Source organism: Bufo bufo, chromosome 1 (assembly GCF_905171765.1).
Source record: "Bufo bufo chromosome 1, aBufBuf1.1, whole genome shotgun sequence".
Classification (NCBI taxonomy): Eukaryota; Metazoa; Chordata; class Amphibia; order Anura; family Bufonidae; genus Bufo; species Bufo bufo.
Genome location: NC_053389.1, coordinates 377,245,282 through 377,270,414, shown reverse-complemented (window position 1 = coordinate 377,270,414; position 25,133 = coordinate 377,245,282). Strand labels below are relative to the sequence as shown.

The 25,133-nt window shown below is 44.3% G+C and overlaps 1 protein-coding gene across 1 annotated transcript in view; it reads left to right on the top strand.

Annotated features, from left to right (window-relative positions):
• Positions 1 to 25,133, top strand: part of LOC120977268 (solute carrier family 22 member 5-like) — a 402,654-nt gene that overhangs the window by 288,534 nt on the left and 88,987 nt on the right. The window contains exons 5-6 of the mRNA XM_040405119.1: positions 16,011 to 16,137; positions 16,212 to 16,312. Coding sequence (XP_040261053.1) covers positions 16,011 to 16,137; positions 16,212 to 16,312 — 228 coding nt within the window. The remainder of the gene's footprint in view (positions 1 to 16,010; positions 16,138 to 16,211; positions 16,313 to 25,133) is intronic.

Below are 25,133 nucleotides of genomic sequence, written 5' to 3'. Positions count from 1 at the left end.
GACCCTGTTGACTATTTTGAATGAAACGCTTGATTGTTCGATGATCACGCTTCAGAAGCTTTGCAATTTTAAGAGTGCTGCATCCCTCTGCAAGATATCTCACTATTTTTGACTTTTCTGAGCCTGTCAAGTCCTTCTTTTGACCCATTTTGCCAAAGGAAAGGAAGTTGCCTAATAATTATGCACACCTAATATAGGGTGTAGATGTCATTAGACCACACCCCTTCTCATTACAGAGATGCACATCACCTAATATGCTTAATTGGTAGTAGGCTTTCGAGCCTATACCGCTTGGAGTAAGACAACATGCATAAAGAGGATGATGTGGTCAAAATACTCATTTGCCTAATAATTCTGCACGCAGTGTATATATACACTCACCTAAAGAATTATTAGGAACACCATACTAATACGGTGTTGGACCCCCTTTTGCCTTCAGAACTGCCTTAATTCTACGTGGCATTGATTTAACAAGGTGCTGATAGCATTCTTTAGAAATGTTGGCCCATATTGATAGGATAGCATCTTGCAGTTGATGGAGATTTGAGGGATGCACATCCAGGGCACGAAGCTCCCGTTCCACCACATCCCAAAGATGCTCTATTGGGTTGAGATCTGGTGACTGTGGGGGCCATTTTAGTACAGTGAACTCATTGTCATGTTCAAGAAACCAATTTGAAATGATTCGAGCTTTGTGACATGGTGCATTATCCTGCTGGAAGTAGTCATCAGAGGATGGATACATGTTCTCATTCTGTTTACGCCAAATTCGGACTCTACCATTTGAATGTCTCAACAGAAATCGAGACTCATCAGACCAGGCAACATTTTTCCAGTCTTCAACAGTCCAATTTTGGTGAGCTCGTGCAAATTGTAGCCTCTTTTTCCTATTTGTAGTGGAGATGAGTGGTACCCGGTGGGGTCTTCTGCTGTTGTAGCCCATCCGCCTCAAGGTTGTGCGTGTTGTGGCTTCACAAATGCTTTGCAGCATACCTCGGTTGTAACGACTGGTTATTTCAGTCAACGTTGCTCTTCTATCAGCTTGAATCAGTCGGCCCATTCTCCTCTGACCTCTAGCATCCACAAGGCATTTTTGCCCACAGGACTGCCGCATACTGGATGTTTTTCCCTTTTCACACCATTCTTTGTAAACCCTAGAAATGGTTGTGCGTGAAAATCCCAGTAACTGAGCAGATTGTGAAATACTCAGACCGGCCCGTCTGGCACCAACAACCATGCCACGCTCAAAATTGCTTAAATCACCTTTCTTTCCCATTCTGACATTCAGTTTGGAGTTCAGGAGATTGTCTTGACCAGGACCACACCCCTAAATGCATTGAAGCAACTGCCATGTGATTGGTTGACTAGATAATTGCATTAATGAGAAATAGAACAGGTGTTCCTAATAATTCTTTAGGTGAGTGTATATATATATATATATATATATATACACACACACACACACACACACACACACACACACAAAATCATAGTTCCTGGCTAGATGTCCTGCTTTCCCTTTTGGTTGCAGGGGGCGTGGCCTAACGGGACTCGGGGGGCGCGGCTTAGGGGGTCAGCTGGGGGGGATGGGGATTGACTAAGTAGCTTCTGCAGTAGGGACTCAAGGTTTATATCACAGCCAGCTTCTGACAGGAATCAGCTGTTTGTAGAGAGGGAACAAGCAGCTGATTCCTGTCACAGTTGGAGCGGGCAGCAGGGAGCCGACCACTGACAGGAGCAGACTGCACATGCGCATGGACGAGCTTCCTCTCAAGCTCCTCCATGTCGCGTGCAGCCATGGACGAACTCAGCTGCAAGGTAGAGCAGGACTAAGGGGAAGTGGCTTATAACTGAAAGAGAAGCAGGCAGATGTGTTTAATGAAGTATATTAGGGACTTCATTTTTTCACTGCCTGCCACACTGTAGTGGAAAGTATTTAAAGAGTGGCCAACCCCTTTAACTGGCTCTATGTCAGTATATAGGACACCGGCAGACATATAGGGTTCAGCATCACACACCTCCCCATCACACAACTCAGGCTCTTTTCAGCATTGACACCTGCTGCACAGTCACCTTATTAGCGGCCTCCAAGAAGGTCCCTCCATGATCCACCACTGGTTCTGTACACCCTTCCAGCATACAGTCACTACCAGATATTTTCTCTTCCCACATCAAGCTCAGTGACTTGACACTCATCTCGTCCGGTACACCTGACTCCCGACTGCCACTTGCAATCACCTTAGTTTTACCAAAAACTGACATGGCAGCCTCACTCTCCGAGCTGTTATCATTCACAGCACATACATCACATATACCACTTATGTCATTATCAGATCTGACCTCGAGGGGCACACATGAGCTAATCCCCACGTTGGACATTTCCTCAGTAACCACATCTGCTTCAGATTTTACAACAGTTTTGTCAACCTCAGGGTTCACTATCCTGCTTCCTCTTACACGGGTTAGCATTGGATCCTTGAGTTTAGCCATCCCAAAGTTACCTCTTGTAACTGACAATTCAGGTAAAGCAGTGACTTTCTTTCCTGCAGACACCTGAGACGGAGACATCTCAGCTGGCTTACCTGCCAGTTCACACACTGCTTTTACCTGATCAGGTTTTGTGCATATTTCCTGAAACAAATGCTTAGACATAGTATGCAATATCACATTTACTATTTTTACATAACAGTTGTGTCTCTTTTCCATTAGACACCTTCTCATTTACCATTGTTGTCCATGAGTCCATTAGACTTTTTAAGGGCTCTTTCACACTTGCGTTGTCCGGATCCGGCGTGTACTCCACTTGCCGGAATTACACTCCAGATCCGGAAAAACGCAAGTGTACTGAAAGCATTTGAAGACGGAACCGTCTTCAAAATGCTTTCAGTGTTACTATGGCAGCCAGGACGCTATTAAAGTCCTGGTTGCCATAGTAGGAGCGGGGGAGCGGTATACTTACAGTCCGTGCGGCTCCCGGGGCGCTCCAGAATGACGTCCAATGCGATCACATGATCCATGCGCTTGGGGCGCCCTGACGTCACTCTGGAGCGCCCCGGGAGCCGCACGGACGGTAAGTATGCTGCTCCCCCGCTCCCCACTACACTTTACCATGGCTGCCAGGACTTTAGCGTCCCGGCAGCCATGGTAACCATTCAGAAAAAGCTAAAAGTCGGCTCCGGCAATGCGCCGAAACGACGTTTAGCTTAAGGCCGGATCCGGATCAATGCCTTTCAATGGGCATTAATTCCGGATCCGGCATTGCGGCAAGTGTTCCGGATTTTTGGCCGGAGCAAAAAGCGCAGCATGCTGCGGTATTTTCTCCGGCCAAAAAACGTTCCGTTCCGGAACTGAAGACATCCTGATGCATCCTGAACGGATTTCACTCCATTCAGAATGCATGGGGATAATCCTGATCAGGATTCTTCCGGCATAGAGCCCCGACGACGAAACTCTATGCCGGAAGAAAAGAACGCAGGTGTGAAAGAGCCCTTAGTCCATGTTGCACAGTCTCCACAGAAAGCAGCATGGACTCCCCATGCTCAGGACTCTTTCGTAGCAACTTCTCTGGTTGCACCTTTGTCCGCTCACAATTCAGACTGTCCGATAGTGAGACTCTACCTACCATTACCTCACGGACTTTTAGCTGAGAGTCCTCTGGCTTTTCCCTTTTAGGTAGTGGAACAGCATGCTCTGCAGCCTGATCTGGGACCTTGTCTCCTTTCCACAACTGCCAGAAATATGGGAAGTATCTGCCCAGGATGAACTCCACCTTAAGCTCAGCACACTTTAACAGTTCATGTTGTACAGTTCCATAATCAGTCATAAAAGTAAGAAATGCAGTCTTACCAGTTTCTGGACCTGTCTTAAGGAACATCAGTACCTCTGGAAGTACCTGTGACACTCTTTGGCGACAATCCAGCTCCACCAATAGTGAGATTCCACCCACCAACAATTTGCATGTCTTGCTCTGCAATTCCTCTGACAATCCAGTGCACACTTTCCCACTTGACGGCATCTCCAGCAGTCCTCCCTCTGGTGCTGGACAGCTGCATGCTATAGTGGTTGGTTGCTCCTAGCAACAGCATTACAACTCCACACGTCCTCTCTAGGACTCTGTACACATTTGCAGGGAACATATGAATTAAGAGCAGAGCGGCTCGTCATCTCACTTTGCTCCCGTTGGTTGCCCTTAGCAACGGCACACATCATCTTTTTCTCTGGAACTCCCAACACATCACCAACACCTTGGACCTTTACAACGTGTCCACTCAGCGTTAAAGACTTTCTCTCCAGGGCCAACTGCAGTTGCGCCTCCAAAGCCTCTCACTCTGCATCAACCTTCACCATTTCAGCTTGGGTACATCCCATCTGTGTGGCCAGGTTTTCCTGCCGTTTTATCTGCCACAACCGTCTGACATATTCTTCCATGAGACCCATGGTAACGGACTTTTCAGCAAGCAAGTCCACTTTATCAGAGACCACAGCCTCCAGGTGGCTCTTTCTCTTTCTAGAGACAATCTCAGTCACATTTCTTTTGCACCGCAGACGTCACAGTCTCATCAGCAGAGATCACAGTCTCTTTAAATTGGGCTTCTGGCCCTTTAAGCTCTGCAGAACCCAGCTTCACGTGCCATTTTCATGCCATAGCATACCTCCACCATATGTGACATCTTGGGGTCACTTATGTAGTGTCCCACTAGGTAGGGGTGGGCACTTTTCACAAGGGTCAATTGAGTCACGTGTTACTCCTATTTTTAAGGGACAGTAATATTATATGTAACCATGCATTTTAATGTATTTTCTATGTGCTTTTGTGTGTATTGTCCCCCTGTGACATGCATAGCAGGCCTATCAGGGTGTAGTTAGGCATCCTAGACACTAAAGGGAGATAGGGAGCCCCTAGTATAAATGTTTAGGCCCAGACAGGGAGGAGTTAGTCTGTAGTCAGGAGTCTGTGGACACAGAAGTGAGAGGGCATCTTAGCCAGAGATATGCTGAGGGCCTCCTCCTGACATGCAGCTAGACAGTCCAGGCTTCTAGTTGCCATCAGGAGGCTAATGAAGGATTATAGCCTGCCTGAAGTATCATTGAGCCTATGACAAGAAGAATCCACCCCAGTAGAAGAGATGTTCCTCCTGGTAGAAACCTGCAGTACCCTCAAGCCAAGCAGAGCCAGTGTATCCAGCTAGATGCAAGTAAGCTGAAGGGCAGAAGAATTATAAATATAAAGCAAGGATAAATACTGGAGGAAGGATAAAAGCCAGCATTGAGGTATCCGGGCCTTGGGATAAAAGCCAGATAGGAGTTCTAAGGAACAGTGTACACTATATCTGAGGAGAAGGTACAGCCTAGTCTGAGTGTGGATTATTATTGCCCTCTGAGTATCTTGCAAAGATTATACCTGCCAGTATTGAAATTAGCCTGCTTGTGAAGCACTTGATGTAAGGGACTGTATTACCATCTTATTGTACCAAGTTGGACTATTCTCCAGTAAAGCAAAGTTTGGTTCACCATACCATCTGTGTACCTCACTTATTACAACTAGAAATCGGTGTGCCACCGTTACAGGCACTGGCGTCACGATTCTTAAAGGGACCTTGCCCCAGGCACATAAAACACCTGCAACATCCAGGGCACCTCATCCACCACCAGGCCTGGTCCCTAAACACAGAGTGTGCCCCAGAGGACCCTTGTGCCAGCCTCTCCTTCACTGTCGCATGCCTGCCCAGGGTTCATCTTCAGAACTGTGAGTAACCTTCGCTTGCCCATAACCGTGACCTCACAATCGCAATACCCTGCAGGTCTGGCGTGTTGCATAAATTGGCATCACGAACAGGATACGATCATTCCTGCGCCATTGCAGAAGATAAACTTTGTGCCGTTATATACCCTTAAAGTGACTAAGCCCTACTTGTTTATTGAAGAAAATTGCTGGGCCAAAGAATGCGGTGTGAAACTGTATTGCATGGACTGTTTTACTGCTTATTTAGCCACCGCTTGCTGTCAATGAATAGACAGCGTTTGGTTAAAGATGGCCGCCTAAACTGGCTGAAATTTATTGCTGCGTCATCTTTGTACATTGTTTGGCGAGAAAAATTGGCGCCTTCTGCTAGAAGAGCGGGAAAGGCTGTATGTCCGCACCACCGCCCTGTCTAGAAATTCATACATGTCTACTGAAATGGAGTCCGCCTCCCCCATATTGGAGTACCCGGGGGCCGGCCTCCCGGAGCAGTGGGAGGTCGCAGGCGAGATACTGGGTGCCGCCCTGTCGCTCTCCAGAGAAGGATCGAGCATGTTGGAGAGTGAAGACTGCTTTGAAATATTGTCAGCACCTACTGGATTTAAAATTGATACTGCTACTAAAGAGCGAGAGGACGCTCCACCGGCCTATTCTCCGAGACCGGAGAGACCCACCTGCCTGTCGCCAAGGGCACAGCCTGAGCCCTACTACGGCTCATGGAAAGACTTTCACCGGCCCTCGATGCAGTGGTCGGCACTAATGGCAGAAGTGCGGGAGGCCGCGATCAAAAAGACAACTAGAACCAAAATCTACTTCGAGGAACTGGCAAAGACTGTACATGAGCGCCACACCGACAGCCAACCCCACCTTGAAAGGAGAATGGGGTTGGTAGTGGCCTTCGATAAGGACCGAGGCTTTGGCTTTATTAAAGATTATGTGACCGGCAGGGATCTCTACGTAAATCGCAGATCCCTCAAGCGGAACTACCTCCCAGAACATATGCATAATCTCTGCAAGGGAGAGGAGGTAGAATTCACCCCTGCCGAGGGCCTGCGAGGCCCCTACGCCACCGCTGTGACCCGGCCCAAGCCGAAAGCGGAAGATTGGGAGGAGGACGAAGATTTTGCCGTTCGGAACCTGAACCGGAAGGTCCTGTGTCACCTACCCATACCACCTTCCAGGAGCGAGGCTCTTTCATTGGCCCGAACGTGTTCTGGCAACCTACAGTCGTCGAGAAATGGGTGAGCCCGTACCCGTCGCCTAAGCTGCCCCGCCGGGAGAAGACTATTAAAGAACTCGAAAACCTAGAGCGATTTCATGCTGCTCTAGACAACATCCGTAAAGGAAAGAAAGCGGACGCATCACCTGAACCTGCCGCGGCCGCGCAAGACAAGCCGGAACCCTTACCTGCACCTGCGGTGACGACAGAGGACTCCAGCAGTGACGCAGAGCAAGAGAGTTTGGATGACCAGATCGTCCGACTTGAAATGAAGTTACGAGGCCTGCGCCAGCTTGCCACCTCCAGAATCCCGTCTCCACCACTAAGGAAAAAGGTTGCAACTAAGGACTCAGACGTCTCTGAGCCGGAGGTAAGGGTACCTGTCCCTGTCAGCCGGCCATCGATAGTAACTGCCGCCGCGGTGGGGCCCCCAAAAAAACTCACCTATGCCAGGAGCCGCAGCGTACCATCAGTAACCCCTGAGCCAACAGGGCCTCCCGCTGTGATATTACCTGGACCTATGGAGCCTTCCATCTCATGTGCATCCAGGTACAGCGATCCGTTTGCAACATTGAGGACACCAACCATAATCTCCCCTAGGCCTATGGGGCCAATACCAATTAGGGGTCCTTTCATGCTTCAACTGCCACCCAATACTGTTTTGTGGGCCCATCCGCATGTCAATTCTCACTACAGGCCCAATCTACAAATGGAACCAGGGAGTGCCACTAATGTACCAAGTGGATTTGATATACCCCTGTAAGTAGGCCTGCCAGGCCTTTATATTGATTTATTTTGCCAAGGGACCTTATATGCTGAGGATTTAACCCTTCCAGGACAGGAGTCCTTTGTTTTGGCCTTTGTTGCTGCTGCCAGTTACCCACGGCTCGGTGGTGGTGGTAGGCCACTGAAATTACAAATTGTTACAAGGCCATCCAGTTTACAGGACCCCCTGCCTGCTTCCAGAACTAAAGCCACATGACCCCCCCTGGCTTTGTGACAGGATGCCGGCTGAATTATTTCAGCCGGCATCCTGTTCGGATTAAACCCCGCGGCGCCGCAATCGCGATTTAAACTTAGGACGTACCGGTACGCCCTGAGTCCTTAAGGATTCGGGAAATAGGTTGTACCGGTACGCCCTAAGTCCTTAAGGGGTTAATGATTGATCCACATACCGTATTTTCTGCTTTATAAGCGGGAAAAATGGCAGTGCGTCTTATAAAGGGAATAGTGCAATTTTTACATGGCTGACACGGATACATTGCAGGCCGCACTGTGTGGCATATCGGCCTGCGATGTACTGGTTACAGTTCTATGATGCAGGGTGGGAGGAGGGGCTGGAGCCCGGCAACTGCTGTTGCACTCGCGGCAGGTCCCGGTGCAGTCACTGTACTCCATTACACCATGCCCTGCTCACAGCAGTTTTCACATGTAAAGTCCATTTATTTAAACTAATACCTGTAGTATGTAGTACTCGGTGTCAAAACAGCAGGCAGGCCGGCAGGATCACGTCACTCACTCAGTCACGCTCCTCCCAATTACTACTACAGGCATTAGTTTAACAAAGGAGTGCCACTGCATAAGGATTAAATAAATGGACTTTACATGTGAAAACTGCTGTGAACGGGTCCCGGTGTAATGGAGTACAGTGACTGCACCGAGCCCCGCCGCGAGAGCAACGGCAGTTGCCCTCCTCCCACCCCGCGTCATAGAACTGTAACTTTGAAACAACACTGGAAAATGTCGCGCTCATCCACAGGAAGCCAGGAGCCCGGACCTCGCCCTGAACCTTGGCGCACAACAAATCCGAAAATGAAAAGAAAGACGGTCCAGCTTCACTGAAAATACTTGAGGCTTTATTTAATCCAGTGCAGATAAAAACCAACATACAGCAATGCAAGAAATCGACCGGTTTCAGATCACTATAGGTGCAGATCCTTAGTCATGATGTGCATCAGTGGGAGGTGGAGTCGAGACTAAATAGTAGACCACCAAAGACAGGTGATCGCAATCAGGTACAGGACACACCTCCTGATGACATCCTCCACAGGTAAAGTACATAGCAGTTACAACATGCCAAGAGACATAGAAAAATAAGATAAAATCGACAAGTTACAATAATAGAAAAAAAGTAAAAATATTAGTAATGTAGAATAGTATCATGACGCCGGTTCAATCCTGATGGTATCCGTGAACCTAATTTGAAAATCCAGAAGCACTCACGATTGAGCAGCTTTTTCTTGTGATCACCGCCTCTGCTTGGTCTGTTAACCCTTTCTACTCCTTGTACTGACATGCTGTCTGTATTACCATTGTGAACCGCAGCATAATGCAGACTTGCGGCAGAAACATTTTTTATTTTAGCATGGGGTACATCAGCATATTCAAACTTTTAAACAGTTTGATGTGCACCCCACGTATTGTAAATTACACAAGGAACATGTTATGCAGTATACCACATATGTGGTGTTACAATTAATATATTGCTGGACAGTATGAGTAGTATGATTACTTGTGAACAAAATATGCGAGCCCATCCTCATATATGAACAACATGTGCATTTTTTGTGCCCACATTTAAAATTACCTATGTGTCTCAGCCAGGTAGGCTGGGACCCAGGTTTATCCAGGTATAGAGAGGGGCTCACCATATTTGCCAAAGTGACAGCACGTCGGGCAACACATTTAACACCACTTTTTACAACATCACCCCAGACTTGGTCATATTTGAGAAGATGAAAATGTTTTTTGACAATATTACATATTTGTGAAAATTCACAGCTATAACTCGTAGAAAAAATAAGTTGCTTCTCTTTATGACCAAGCTTGGGCGTTTTGTTAGGGAAAATTAGATTATCCCGAGACATAATGGAAACCATATTCTTTGATCGGTTTAAAAGTCTGCTAGGGTAATTCCTGGCCAGGAGACGAGTGGTCACAGTCTTCATTTCTTCAATACAAGTTTCACTAGAGGAGCAGTTACGCAGGGCGCGAATATATTCACCCCTAGGGATGTTATGGACAGTGTGTGCAGGATGACAAGATCCCGCATGCAGGATGGTATTTCCTGCGGTTTCTTTTCTATACGTGCGACTCTGCACACGGCTATCCCCCACGTCCCCCACCAAACACAAATCCAAAAATGATATTAGGGTCTTATGAAAATTTAGAGAAAAACGTAAATTGCAATTATTAGCATTAAGGAAGGATCCGAATGATGGTACGGCCGCCACATCGCCCGACCAAACAAAGAGCAGGTCATCGATGTAGCGACCGTACCACCGGATGGACCCACTCCATGGGTTGGAATCAGAAAATAAAAAATGATGTTCCCACCATGCCATATAAATGTTTGCAAGCGATGGTGAGGAGAAAAAACCTCCCATTGAACATAAAATAATTGTGCTGCATAAGAAATAATACAACTTTGCAGAGGAAGTCTCTAAAGGGTAATGAAAAATTGGAATAGAGACTCAAGAACCAACCCAAAGAGATGATGGCGAGATCCTGGGGGATGGCCGTGTACAAGGAAGCAACATCAGCTGAAATCCAAGAAAGATCAGAGGACCACTGAAAAGAATGAAAGGCCTGTAAAACTGAAGCAGTGTCCTTCAGAAAACCAGGAATACACTGTACCAGTGGCTGCAGCATACTGTCCACCCAAGAAGACAAATTCTCTGAGAAAGACCCGATACCCGAAACTATGGGGCGCATAGGGGGGGGGGGAATCCCTCTTTATGTATCTTGGGGAGGGAATGGAAGATGGGGACCACTGGATAAGAGACAAAAATATAATCAAATTGTTTTTGGTCCAAGTATCCACTATCCAGTCCCTCCTCCAAAATACTCCTCAAAAGGGTTTGAAAAGGAGCGGTGGGATCCTGTTTCAACCTGGTATAGGTAGAGGGGTGAGAGAGCATAAGCTAATTTTGTGCGGCATACACAGGTCTGTCCAAGATAACCACCGCTCCCCCCTTGTCAGCCTTTCTCACAATTATATCGGACATACTCTTCAAAATGCATAGTCTGCATAGAGGCAATGTGTGATAATTCCTGGAAATTGATGACTTGGATGTTATCTAAGTCTTTCTGTGACGTGACGGATAGCGACCTCCTCCTTGCATGCTTCCGCCCTAAACGCCGTGCAGGGCGGAAGCATGCAAGGAGGAGGTCGCTATCCGTCACGTCACAGAAAGACTTAGATAACATCCAAATCATCAATTTATCAGCTAAGGTCTTCTCACAATTGCAAATCAATGTACTTGCCAAAGGTTTATCTTTTTCTCCTACAGTGCATTTTGACGTATATCGCACTTTACTTGATGTCAACCGTTTTGCACGTAATCTTACTATTAAGAAACATTTTTCTGATATAGATAATGTAGATATAGATTCTGTAGAGGTTGATACAACTCAGTCAAATTCTCCTGTTGCTCAGATTTCTTCTCTTTCTTTCCAGGAATTATCACACATTGCCTCTATGCAGACTATGCGTTTTTTCTCTGGGATTGACTCAGAGCGGCAGGTGCACAGTGACTTTGCGAATAATTTTCGCACTTATAACAGAGACTTCTATCCCATTCAGTCACGCACCCCCGCTCTTGATCCATTCCAGGATAATGTAGAACGTGATCTGGTTGAATTAGATAGGGTGTTTCAGAGCAGGGATGTAAATGACAGTAAGAATAATCTCACGGCCAGTGAACACAGAGCGTTAAAAGAATTGAAGAGTATGTCCGATATAATTGTGAGAAAGGCTGACAAGGGGGGAGCGGTGGTTATCTTGGACAGACCTGTGTATGCCGCACAAAATGAGCTTATGCTCTCTGACCCCGCTACCTATACCAGGTTGAAACAGGATCCCACCGCTTCTTTTCAAACCCTTTTGAGGAGTATTTTGGAGGAGGGACTGGATAGTGGATACTTGGACCAAAAACAATTTGATTATATTTTTGTCTCTTATCCAGTGGTCCCCATCTTCCATTCCCTCCCCAAGATACATAAAGAGGGATTCCCCCCCCCCCTATGCGCCCCATAGTTTCGGGTATCGGGTCTTTCTCAGAGAATTTGTCATCTTGGGTGGACAGTATGCTGCAGCCACTGGTACAGTGTATTCCTGGTTTTCTGAAGGACACTGCTTCAGTTTTACAGGCCTTTCATTCTTTTTAGTGGTCCTCTGATCTTTCTTGGATTTCAGCTGATGTTGCTTCTTTGTACACGGCCATCCCCCAGGATCTCGCCATCATCTCTTTGGATTGGTTCTTGAGTCTCTATTCCAATTTTTCATTACCCTTTAGAGACTTCCTCTGCAAAGTTGTATTATTTCTTATGCAGCACAATTATTTTATGTTCAATGGGAGGTTTTTTCTCCAATGCAGAGGAGTCTCTATGGGGGCCCGTTTCTCACCATCGCTTGCAAACATTTATATGGCATGGTGGGAACATAATTTTTTATTTTCTGATTCCAACCCATGGAGTGGGTCCATCCGGTGGTACAGTTGCTACATCGATGACCTGCTCTTTGTTTGGTCGGGCGATGTGGCGGCCGTACCATCATTCGGATCCTTCCTTAATGCTAATAATTGCAATTTACATTTTTCTCTAAATTTTCATAAGACCCTAATATCATTTTTTGATTTTCGTTTGGTGGGGGACGTGGGGGATGGCCGTGTGCAGAGTCGCACGTATAGAAAAGAAACCGCAGGAAATACCATCCTGCATGCGGGATCTTGTCATCCTGCACACACTGTCCATAACATCCCTAGGGGTGAATATATTTGCGCCTTGCGTAACTGCTCCTCTAGTGAAACTTGTATTGAAGAAATGAAGACTGTCACCACTCGTCTCCTGGCCAGGAATTACCCTAGCAGACTTTTAAACCGATCAAAGAATATGGTTTCCATTATGTCTCGGGATAATCTAATTTTCCCTAACAAAACGCCCAAGCTTGGTCATAAAGAGAAGCAACTTATTTTTTCTACGAGTTATAGCTGTGAATTTTCACAAATATGTAATATTGTCAAAAAACATTTTCATCTTCTCAAATATGACCAAGTCTGGGGTGATGTTGTAAAAAGTGGTGTTAAATGTGTTGCCCGACGTGCTGTCACTTTGGCAAATATGGTGAGCCCCTCTCTATACCTGGATAAACCTGGGTCCCAGCCTACCTGGCTGAGACACATAGGTAATTTGAAATGTGGGCACAAAAAATGCACATGTTGTTCCTATATGAGGATGGGCTCGCATATTTTGTCCACAAGTAATCATACTACTCATACTGTCCAGCAATATATTAATTGTAACACCACATATGTGGTATACTGCATAACATGTTCCTTGTGTAATTTACAATACGTGGGGTGCACATCAAACTGTTTAAAAGTTTGAATATGCCGTCACATTTCTGATGTACCCCATGCTAAAATAAAAAATGTTTCTGCCGCAAGTCTGCATTTTGCTGCGGTTCACAATGGTAATACAGACAGCATGTCAGTACAAGGAGTAGAAAGGGTTAACAGACCAAGCGGAGGCGGTGATCACAAGAAAAAGCTGCTCAATCGTGAGTGCTTCTGGATTTTCAAATTAGGTTCACGGATACCATCAGGATTGAACCGGCGTCATGATACTATTCTACATTACTAATATTTTAACTTTTTTCTATTATTGTAACTTGTCGATTTTATCTTATTTTTCTATGTCTCTTGGCATGTTGTAACTGCTATGTACTTTATCTGTGGAGGATGTCATCAGGAGGTGTGTCCTGTACCTGATTGCGATCACCTGTCTTTGGTGGTCTACTATTTAGTCTCGACTCCACCTCCCACTGATGCACATCATGACTAAGGATCCGCACCTATAGTGATCCGAAACCGGTCGATTTCTTGCATTGCTGTATGTTGGTTTTTATCTGCACAGGATTAAATAAAGCCTCAAGTATTTTCAGTGAAGCTGGACCGTCTTTCTTTTCATCATAGAACTGTAACTGGTACATCGCAGGTTTAATGGGGTCACTATTCACACAGGTACATGAGGGGATAAATAACTTAATACTGTGACACATAGGGCCATGAGGGGACAAGCATAAGGTGCCATATGTGTGTCATCCACATAACAGTGTCATTCACAGATCCCCCATAACAGTGTCATCAACAGATTCCCCCATAGCAGTATATCATCCACAGATCCCTTATAACAGTGTCATCCACAGATCCCACCCATAACAGTGCATCATCCACAGGTCCCCCATAACAGTGTCATCCACATATCTTTGCATAACAGTGTGTCATCCACACATCTTTGCATAACAGTGTGTCATCCACACATCTTTGCATAACAGTGTGTCATCCACACATCTTTGCATAACAGTGTGTCATCCACACATCTTCCCATAACAGTGTCATCCACAGATCCCCCATAGCAGTGTATCATCCACAGATCCCCCATAGCAGTGTATCATCCACAGATCCCCCATAACAGTGTGTCTTTCACGGATCTCCCCATAACAGTGGCATCCACAGATCCCCCATAATAGTGTCATCCTCAGATCCCCCATAAAAGTGTCATACACAGAACACCATCAGTCCAAAACCCACAAAAAACACAACTTTTAGTACAAAGTATTTTATTTCTTACTTTCCTCCTCAAAAACCTAGGTGCATCTTATCATCAGGTGCTTCTTATAAAGCGAAAAATACAGTAGTTTATTGCTTGTTTTATATTTCGTTGAGAAATTTAGTGAAATAAATTGATCTGAAAATGTTTGGTGATTTTAAAATTTACCGACTATAAAAAACTTTAGAAGGGTTTTCCCAGCTCAGAGATTTATTAGATTTATCTATCAGACATTTAGTCTGATAGATGCAGGTCCAACCTCTGGAACTGGAATTTATGTAAAGAACGGAGGTCCCACACACTTGCATGTCTGACTCCCATAGAAGTAAATGGAGAAAACTGCATAAATACACAGTACTTCTATATTCATTCTCCTCCTGGATATAAAGCCACCTCACCAGGAGGACCCCAGTTTTCCACATAGGTGCAGATGCTATAGGTGGGGCCCACTGTCAAACATTTATATAATCTGTGGAGATGCCATACATATTTGAGAAAGTTCTTCATTACTATATTGTAGAGTCGTGGCCAAAAGATGATTTGTTGATTGATCAACAAATTGATCTTCTGCAGAAAATATGGTGAATGGACTGCTGAGGACTGGGGCAAAGTCATATTTTCCGATGAAGCCTCTTTCCGATTGTTTGGGGAATCAGGAAAAAGGCTTGTCCGGAGAAGAAAAGGTGAGCGCTACCATCAGTCTTGTGTCATGCCAACAGTAAAGCATCCTGAGACCATTCATGTGTGGGGTTGCTTCTCATCCAAGGGAGTGGGCTCACTCACAATTTTGCCCAAAAACACAGCCATGAATAAAGAATGGTACCAAAACACCCTCCAACAGCAACTTCTTCCAACAACAGTTTGGTGAAGAACAATGCATTTTCCAGCACGATAGAGCACCGTGCCATAAGGCAAAAGTGATAACTAAGTGGCTCGCGGACCAAAACGTTGACATTTTGGGTCAATGGCCTGGAAACTCCCAAGATCTTAATCCCATTGAGAACTTGTGGTCAATCCTGAAGAGGCGGGTGGACAAACAAAAACCCACTAATTCTGACAAACTCTGACAAGAAGTGATTATGAAAGAATGGGTTGCTATCAGTCAGGAATTGGCCCAGAAGTTGATTGAGAGCATGCCCAGTCGAATTGCAGAGGTCCTGAAAAAGAAGGGCCAACACTGCAAATACTGACTCTTTGCATAAATGTCATGTAATTGTCGATAAAAACCTTTGAAACGTATGAAGTGTGTGTAATTATATTTCACTACATCACAGAAACAACTGAAACAAAGATCTAAAAGCATTTTAGCAGCAAACTTTGTGAAAACTAATATTTGTGTCATTCTCAAAACTTTTGGCCATGACTGTACATTTTTATTCGGTTTGGATGACACCTATTATTATAAAAGAAAAATAAGAATACTGATTTATACTCTTTCAGGATTATTCCAGAATCTCCTCAGTGGCTAATATCTCAGGGAAGGATAGAAGAAGCAGAGGCTATAATAAGGAAGGCAGCTAAACAAAATAAGATGTCTGCACCTGCTATTATCTTTGGAACTGCTGAGGTAAAGTATATAATAGTGTCTGATACCTTCCTCTCCGTTAGATAGATTTCTGAGGGTATATTCTCTCTTCATAGCTGGATGGCACCAAACAGCGCCAAATCAGACGTTATACTTTCTTGGATCTACTGAAGACCAGCAACATAGCAATCATCACGGTACTTACAATCTTTTTTTGGTGAGTTATGTCTTCAGATATGATACTGTGTAATTTGTTATATTAATGAAGCCCTCTGCCCTTAATTGGCATACTGCATAGTGAAGTGCTGTACCACAGGGAAAAATGAGAAGTGATGCTCCAAAATTAAATATGACTGATGTGTTTATATACATATATGTACTGTATATATTGTGTGTGCTATATACAGTCGGGTCCATAAATATTGGGACATCGACACAATTCTAACATTTTTTGCTCTATACACTACCACAATGGATTTGAAATGAAACGAACAAGATGTGCTTTAACTGCAGACTGTCAGCATTTATTTGAGGGTATTTACATCCAAATCAGGTGAACGGTGTAGGAATTACAACAGTTTGCATATGTGCCTCCCACTTGTTGAGGAACCAAAAGTAATGGGACAGAATAATCATCATAAATCAAACTTTCACTTTTTAATACTTGGTTGCAAATCCTTTGCAGTCAATTACAGCCTGAAGTCTGGAACGCATAGACATCACCAGATGCTAGGTTTCATCCCTGGTGATGCTCTGCCAGGCCTCTACTGCAACTGTCTTCAGTTCCTGCTTGTTCTTGGGGCATTTTCCCTTCAGTTTTGTCTTCAGCAAGTGAAATGCATGCTCAATCGGATTCAGGTCAGGTGATTGACTTGGCCATTGCGTAACATTCCACTTCTTTCCCTTAAAAAAACTCTTTGGTTGCTTTTGCAGTATGCTTTGGGTCATTGTCCATCTGCACTGTGAAGCACCGTCCAATGAGTTCTAAAGCATTTGGCTGAATATGAGCAGATAATATTGCCCGAAACACTTCAGAATTCATCCTGCTGCTTTTGTCAGTAGTCACATCATCAATAAATACAAGAGAACCAGTTCCATTGGCAGCCATACATGCCCACGCCATGACACTACCACCACCATGCTTCACTGATGAGGTGGTATGCTTAAAGAGGACCTTTCACCTGTATAAACTATGTGAACCGAGTATGCTGCCATATAGAGCGGCGTCCGGGGATCTCACTGCACTTACTATTCTCCCCGGGCGCCGCTCCGTTCTCCCGTTATAGGCTCCGGTACCTTTGCTCCTTAAGTTATAGTAGGCGGTGTCTTCCCTTGTCCTGTGGGCGTCTCCTTCTCCTAGGCTGCAGCGCTGGCCAATCGCAGCGCACAGCTCACAGCCTGGGAGAAAAAAACCTCACAGGCTGTGAGCTGTGCGCTGCGATTGGCCAGCGCTGCAGCCTAGGAGAAGGAGACGCCCACAGGACAAGGGAAGACACCGCCTACTATAACTTAAGGAGCAAAGGTACCGGAGCCTATAACGGGAGAACGGAGCGGCGCCCGGGGATAATAGTAAGTGCAGTGAGATCCCCGGGCGCCGCTCTATATGGCAGCATACTCGGTTCACATAGTTTATACAGGTGAAAGGTCCTCTTTAAGATCATGAGCAGTTCCTTTCCTTCTCCATACTCTTCTCTTCCTATCTCTCTGGTATAAGTTGACCTTGGTCTCATCTGTCCATAGGATGTTCTTCCAGAACTGTGAAGGCTTTTTTAGATGTCATTTGGCAAACTCTAATCTGGCCTTCCTGTTTTTGAGGCTCACCAATGGTTTACATCTTGAGGTGAACCCTCTGTATTCACTCTGGTGAAGTCTTCTCTTGATTGGTGACTTTGACACACATACACACACCTCCTGGAGAGTGTTCTTGATCTGGCCAACTGTTGTGAAGGGTGTTTTCTTCACCAGGGAAAGATTTCTTTGGTCATCCACCACAGTTGTTTTCCGTGGTCTACCGGGTCTTTTGGTGTTGCTGAGCTCACAGGTGTGTTCCTTCTTTTTAAGAATGTTCCAAACAGTTGTTTTGGCCACGCCTAATGTTTTTGCTATCTCTCTAATCGGTTTGTTTTGCTTTTTCAGCCTAATGATGCCTTGCTTCACTGACAGGTGTTTGGATCTCATCTTGAGAGTTGACAGCAACAGATTCCAAATGCAAATAGCACACTTGAAATGAACTCTGTACATTTTATCTGCTCATTATAATTGGGATAATGAGGGAATAACACACACCTGGCCATGAAACAGCTGAGAAGCCAATTCTCCCATTACTTTTGGTCCCTTAACAAGTGGGAGGCACATATGCAAACTGTTGTAATTCCTACACCGTTCACCTGATTTTGATGTAAATACCCTCAAATTAAAGCTGACAGTCTGCAGTTAAAGCACATCTCGTTCGTTTCATTTCAAATCCATTGTGGTGGTGTATAGAGCCAAAAATTTTAGAATCGTGTCGATGTACCAATATTTATGGACCTGACTGTATGTGTATATATATATATATATATATATATATAGCATTGGGACTAAACATGAGAGAGTCTTAAAATTTGGTTCGCGTCCGATTTATTGAGTTTGTCACAAATCAGAGTTGGCCTGAAAATTGTTACATGCATGGGACTTTCTCTGTTTGGGTCCCCAACAGCTACAGGACGGCCAGCAAGATATGCAGGCTGTTCTTCTTCTGCCATTCCTCGTTTCATCAGCGTGAGTATTTGCTCTAGGATAAATATCAGGGGGATTACATAATTGATGCTGTTATCCCTACTGACAAATCTGGTGGCTCTTCAAAGGGCCTGGGTACTCAACAGGTGTATCTGATGAGCTGCCACTGCCTGAGCTCAAAACAACACATGCCCTGCTGAGGTGGTCCGGTGCATGATAAAATCATTCACCACTTTACATTGCTCGAGCATATGTTAGGTGGAATTCCAGCCAGTTGGAAAGTCGCGGATTAAGCAATGCAATGGCAGACAGTTCTGTTATTGCAAATTAAGGAAGGCGTTCCTTTCCCCATAAAAATGGCTGAAATATGAGGACAGTCTACTGGACATGGCCAGCACCCTCTGCAAGCCACTGTACTATTTAAAAAAGGGTTGAATGACTAGATTTAGCACGTGCGCCATTCATGGACCATGTGTTATTTCGTCCAAATGCAGCACAGCCACGATTTTGCTGCGATTGTCACTGTCCACCTTAACCAGTAGGAGTTGGTGGGGAGACAGCTAGCAGCATGTTTGTTGCTTAATGCGGTTTAGCAAGTGATCAGCTGTTTGGCTACTCTCGCCCAGGTCGATCGGCTCCGAAACCGCGTCACGACAACATATGATATGAGGGAGGGGGAGCAACACTCTGCCCTGCTGCTTTTAGAGACAGAAGGATGTCCATGGAGGAGGTGGATAAGTGCCTGGTGTGAGAACCAGACTGACACAAATGTGGAGATCTGAATAGGACCTGGCCTTCTTGCTGCGGTGCAGATTCACTGCGAAAAACATTGACTCAGTGGGCTACGAAAGATATGTACTGTCTCTACCCATAACAGCTGTTCCAGTGGTTCATTGTGCTGTGCATCTTGCCCCACAGCGAGAATCGCAAGGAATTTTCTCCACCACATGACAATACAAGACAGGCAGTAAATATAGAAAAAAAGTAAATAAACATGTATTCGCCCACCCTTTTGCAGAATTACCAGACCCTTGGATCTCCACAGTGCTCTAGAGCAGTGGTGGCGAACCTATGGCACTGGTGCCAGAGGCGGCACTCAGAGCCCTGTCTGTGAGCACCCGCACCCTGGAAAAAGTCTAAGGCATACCAATATGCCTTAGACTTTACCCGCAATTCATCAGCGCAGGGCGCACTATGTACAGCACAAGCAGCGCACTAAATGTAGGCAGGTTATTATAGCCAAATGATAAAGTACATAGAAGATGTACTATATTGGACTGTAGTATTCAGGGTAAATTGCCGTGTTGGCACTTTGCGATAAATAAGTGGGTTTTTGGTTGAAGATTAGCACTCAGTCTGTAAAAGGTTCACCATCATTGCTCTAGAGGAACCCAGGCTTGACTGTGTCAGTTCAGTCCACCCTTTATGCTGTGAATCCTGGACAAATCTTCTGGCACTTGTGGTTAAAAACTGCAAATCATGTTTTCATTAAAATTTTCAAATTTCAAGCGCATTAAAAACATCATCATGCAATACAAAAAAACATAAAGCTAGGTGAAGCCATGAGGAAGGATGATGTGTTTCATCTGAAACGCATAGCTTTTTTATATTTTTTTGTATTGTATGATGTTCTTATGCGCTTGAAACCTTCTTATCATGACAGTCCAAATGCTGACTGTTCTCACACAAGTCATCAACAGGAGGACTATCTAGAGTATCTTCCATAGCATATGGGGTTTTGTTGCCTTCAAAAGAAGGCAAACCACTAGGATTGGGCAGTGAAAACAGAGAGGATTCTACTATAAGGCTTCTCAGGGGTTGTAAGGAGGGGGAGCCAGAGGAATGTTGTGACCCCTGACTCCAATGCATAGCATCAGACTCAAAGTCAAAGCCAGGGAGAACTGTGGCCTACTACCCCGATGGCTGGTGCTACTACTGCTGTTACTATCCACATTCTGACTCTTGGATGATGAGGCCTGGGTCTTTTGTTTTGTACTCTTCCGTTTTCCAGACATTTTATTATAAGACCTATAAGTGAAAAGTCACAAGATTTGTACACAAATTATTAACTGCTTCCTGAACAGCGCTGTACACTTCCACCGCTGGCCGGGACTTTAAAGATGGGGCCGCTTGCAAGTGCAGCAGTGCCATAGTCAATAGACACCTGGGCCTAAGGCTACATTCACACGACTGTATGTATTTTACGGTCCGCAAAACGAGGATCCACAAAAAATACTGATGACTTTTTTTTGCAAAACCATTATAACAATGCCTATCCTTGTCCGCAAAACGAACAAAAATAGGACATGTTCTATCTTTTTTGCGGGTGTGCTGTTCACATTTCTTGTGGACCCATTCAAATGAATGGATCCGCATCCTATCTGCAAAAAATGCGGATCGGATGCGGACCAAAAACACGGTCGTGTAATTAGGGCCTAATGTCTGAGACCAAAGGTAATGCTGATCGCGGACTTTTAATTATTGAGATGCAGTGGTCAAACGTGACTAGAGAATCTGGACTCGCAAAAACCTGGAAGCGCACACTTTTCAGTGTACTCTGGCTTTCACCTTCCTGCCCCCCTTCCCCCTCGGATGCAGTGTGCGACATCCTGTCCTCATAAGTGAGAAGAGGCTGCAGCACATTAGTTCCCATGGACCCATGGCAGGGCTCCATAGGAATGTAGTGTATTTCTCATACACTCCAATGCTAAATACATTGGAGTCTATGAATCTGAAGAGAATTTTCAAAATAAAAATACATAAACTCTTTAGAGCTCGGCCAGAGTGACCATCGGGTTCTTGCTTTCCTCTCATACCAAGTCCCTTCTCCCCCAATTATTTAGTTTCATGGGGCAGCCAACTCTAAAGATAGAGTGTCCTGGTTTTTCCAAACTTCTTTTATTTAAGACAACGAAGTGTATCAGAGAGAAAGGCCTTTTGTGGGGTGAGAATACAAACTGGCCTATTTGGCATACACTACGGAAATATCGATGTTTAAATGGGTCCCAAACTTGTGAATCGTTGGAGTTAAGCAAAAAACTATCAAACAGATTTAGTCCTCTTGAAAAAACAACAATGGATATATCAAACCAATATGAAAACACCTCCAGAATAGATACACCAACACCATTAGGTTATAGTGCAATACACTGCGTGCAGAATTATTAGGCAAATGAGTATTTTGACCACATCATCCTCTTTATGCATGTTGTCTTACTCCAAGCTGTATAGGCTCGAAAGCCTACTACCAATTAAGCATATTTGGTGATGTGCATCTCTGTAATGAGAAGGAGTGTGGTCTAATGACATCAACACCCTATATTAGGTGTGCATAATTATTAGGCAACTTCCTTTCCTTTGGCAAAATGGGTTAAAAGAAGGACCTGACAGGCTCAGAAAAGTCAAAAATAGTGAGATATCTTGCAGAGGGATGCAGCACTCTTAAAATTGCAAAGCTTCTGAAGCGTGATCATCGAACAATCAAGCGTTTCATTCAAAATAGTCAACAGGGTCGCAAGAAGCGTGTGGAAAAACCAAGGCGCAAAATAACTGCCCATGAACTGAGAAAAGTCAAGCGTGCAGCTGCCAAGATGCCACTTGCCACCAGTTTGGCCATATTTCAGAGCTGCAACATCACTGGAGTGCCCAAAAGCACAAGGTGTGCAATACTCAGAGACATGGCCAAGGTAAGAAAGGCTGAAAGACGACCACCACTGAACAAGACACACAAGCTGAAACGTCAAGACTGGGCCAAGAAATATCTCAAGGCTGATTTTTCTAAGGTTTTATGGACTGATGAAATGAGAGTGAGTCTTGATGGGCCAGATGGATGGGCCCGTGGCTGGATTGGTAAAGGGCAGAGAGCTCCAGTCCGACTCAGACGCCAGCAAGGTGGAGTACTGGTTTGGGCTGGTATCATCAAAGATGAGCTTGTGGGGCCTTTTCGGGTTGAGGATGGAGTCAAGTTCAACTCCCAGTCCTACTGCCAGTTTCTGGAAGACACCTTCTTCAAGCAGTGGTACAGGAAGAAGTCTGCATCCTTCAAGAAAAACATGATTTTCATGCAGGACAATGCTCCATCACACGCGTCCAAGTACTCCACAGCGTGGCTGGTAAGAAAGGGTATAAAAGAAAAAAATCTAATGACATGGCCTCCTTGTTCACCTGATCTGAACCCCATTGAGAACCTGTGGTCTATCATCAAATGTGAGATATACAAGGAGGGAAAACAGTACACCTCTCTGAACAGTGTCTGGGAGGCTGTGGTTGCTGCTGCACGCAATGTTGATGGTGAACAGATCAAAACACTGACAGAATCCATGGATGGCAGGCTTTTGAGTGTCCTTGCAAAGAAAGGTGGCTATATTGGTCACTGATTTGTTTTTGTTTTGTTTTTGAATGTCAGAAATGTATATTTGTGAATGTTGAGATGTTATATTGGTTTCACTGGTAAAAATAAATAATTGAAATGGGTATATATTTGTTTTTTGTTAAGTTGCCTAATAATTATGCACAGTAATAGTCACCTGCACACACAGATATCCCCCTAAAATAGCTAAAACTAAAAACAAACTAAAAACTACTTCCAAAAATATTCAGCTTTGATATTAATGAGTTTTTTGGGTTCATTGAGAACATGGTTGTTGTTCAATAATAAAATTAATCCTCAAAAATACAACTTGCCTAATAATTCTGCACTCCCTATAGTCCAAAAAAATGATAGTCATTCAACCCATTCAAACCCACCAGAGCAGAATAAGGGGAACACTAATAAAGTGAAAAGAACCGTGAGGAAGGATTTTTTTCAACCAAGGCCAATAAGAGAAAAACACAAACAAAGAGAGGAAAGAGGGGCAAGAAATCCTCCAAAAAAGAAATCGATATAGTAGGACAAAAGATCTTCAACCTCCGTAAATACACACTAACCTATAGCGACACAAAACTACTACAAAGGGGATTGAAGTTCACACCCTCAGCCCACTTCCGCCCCTTTGACGCATTTATAGGTGTAAAAAAAAAAATGCGCAACTTAGCTTTAAAAAAAATTTTTTTTTTAAAAAATATAAGAGGAATGAGGCACATTTGGAAGATACAAAAAGAACAGTAACAAATAAAATCACAAATAAAATCACAGACAAATCCACCATGATAGAAATGGCGAGTGGCCCCAGTGACACTAAGTATCTCCATACCAATCTAAAAACGAAGTCTTATTTTAATCCTCTAAATGAGTACTCGGAATCCTTTAAGACCTTTGAGACTTTAGTTATAAGGGACGTAAGGAAAATTAACCCAAAGAATAGGAATAAAATATATAATCACAATCTGAGCAAACTAGAACAAATGAGTATCAAGAAGCTACAGATGAAGAATGATATCATTATTCGACCGGCAGATAAGGGGGGGGGGGGGATAGTGATCTTGGACTACACAGATTATCAAAAAGAATCCAACAGACTACTGAACGATAAAAGAACGTACCAAAAACTCAAAAACGATCCTACTCAAAAATACAAAATAAGTCTGAATAAATTAACAATAAAAGGGCATAAATTAGGCATTTTAAATAGAGAAGAAGCTGCTTTTATAAATACTAAACACCCCCGAATTCCCTGTTTTTACTACATACCTAAGGTCCATAAGTCAGAGTGTCAACCACCTGGGCGCCCTATAATTTCCGGTATTGGCAACCTTACAAGTAATTTATCTAAATATGTGGACACGATCCTTCAAAAGCACGTCCTTAAACTACCGGCGTATCTCAAGGACACACAACATGTCCTACAAATTCTAGAAACCATAGACTGGGAACCAAATTATATTCTGGGGACTCTTGACGTCACCTCGCTCTACACAGTAATAGAGAACGTCAAAGGGAAGGAAGCGACACAATTTTTTCTACATAAAGAGGGCATTATACCTCCTGAACAAATTGAGTACCTCAGGGAATGTATCCTATTTATTTTAAATCATAACTATTTTAAATTTGAGGATACCTTTTTCCTCCAGACATGGGGGACCGCTATGGGGACCAGATTCGCGCCGAGTCTTGCTAATTTATATATGGGGAGGTGGGAGGAGTCCACCATTTTCCCCGATGGCATGCTCTGCGCGAATCTGGTTCTCTGGCGTTGTTTTATCGATGACATTGTTTTTATATGGAAGGGGGGTGAACCATCATTAATCCAATTTTTAGAAAATATTAATAAAAATGAATTTTATTTACAATTCACGCCCACCTATAGCGCTCAAGAAGTTAATTTTCTAGACCTGACGATCAAAATCCAAGGGAACAAAATAGTTACCCAAACATACTCTAA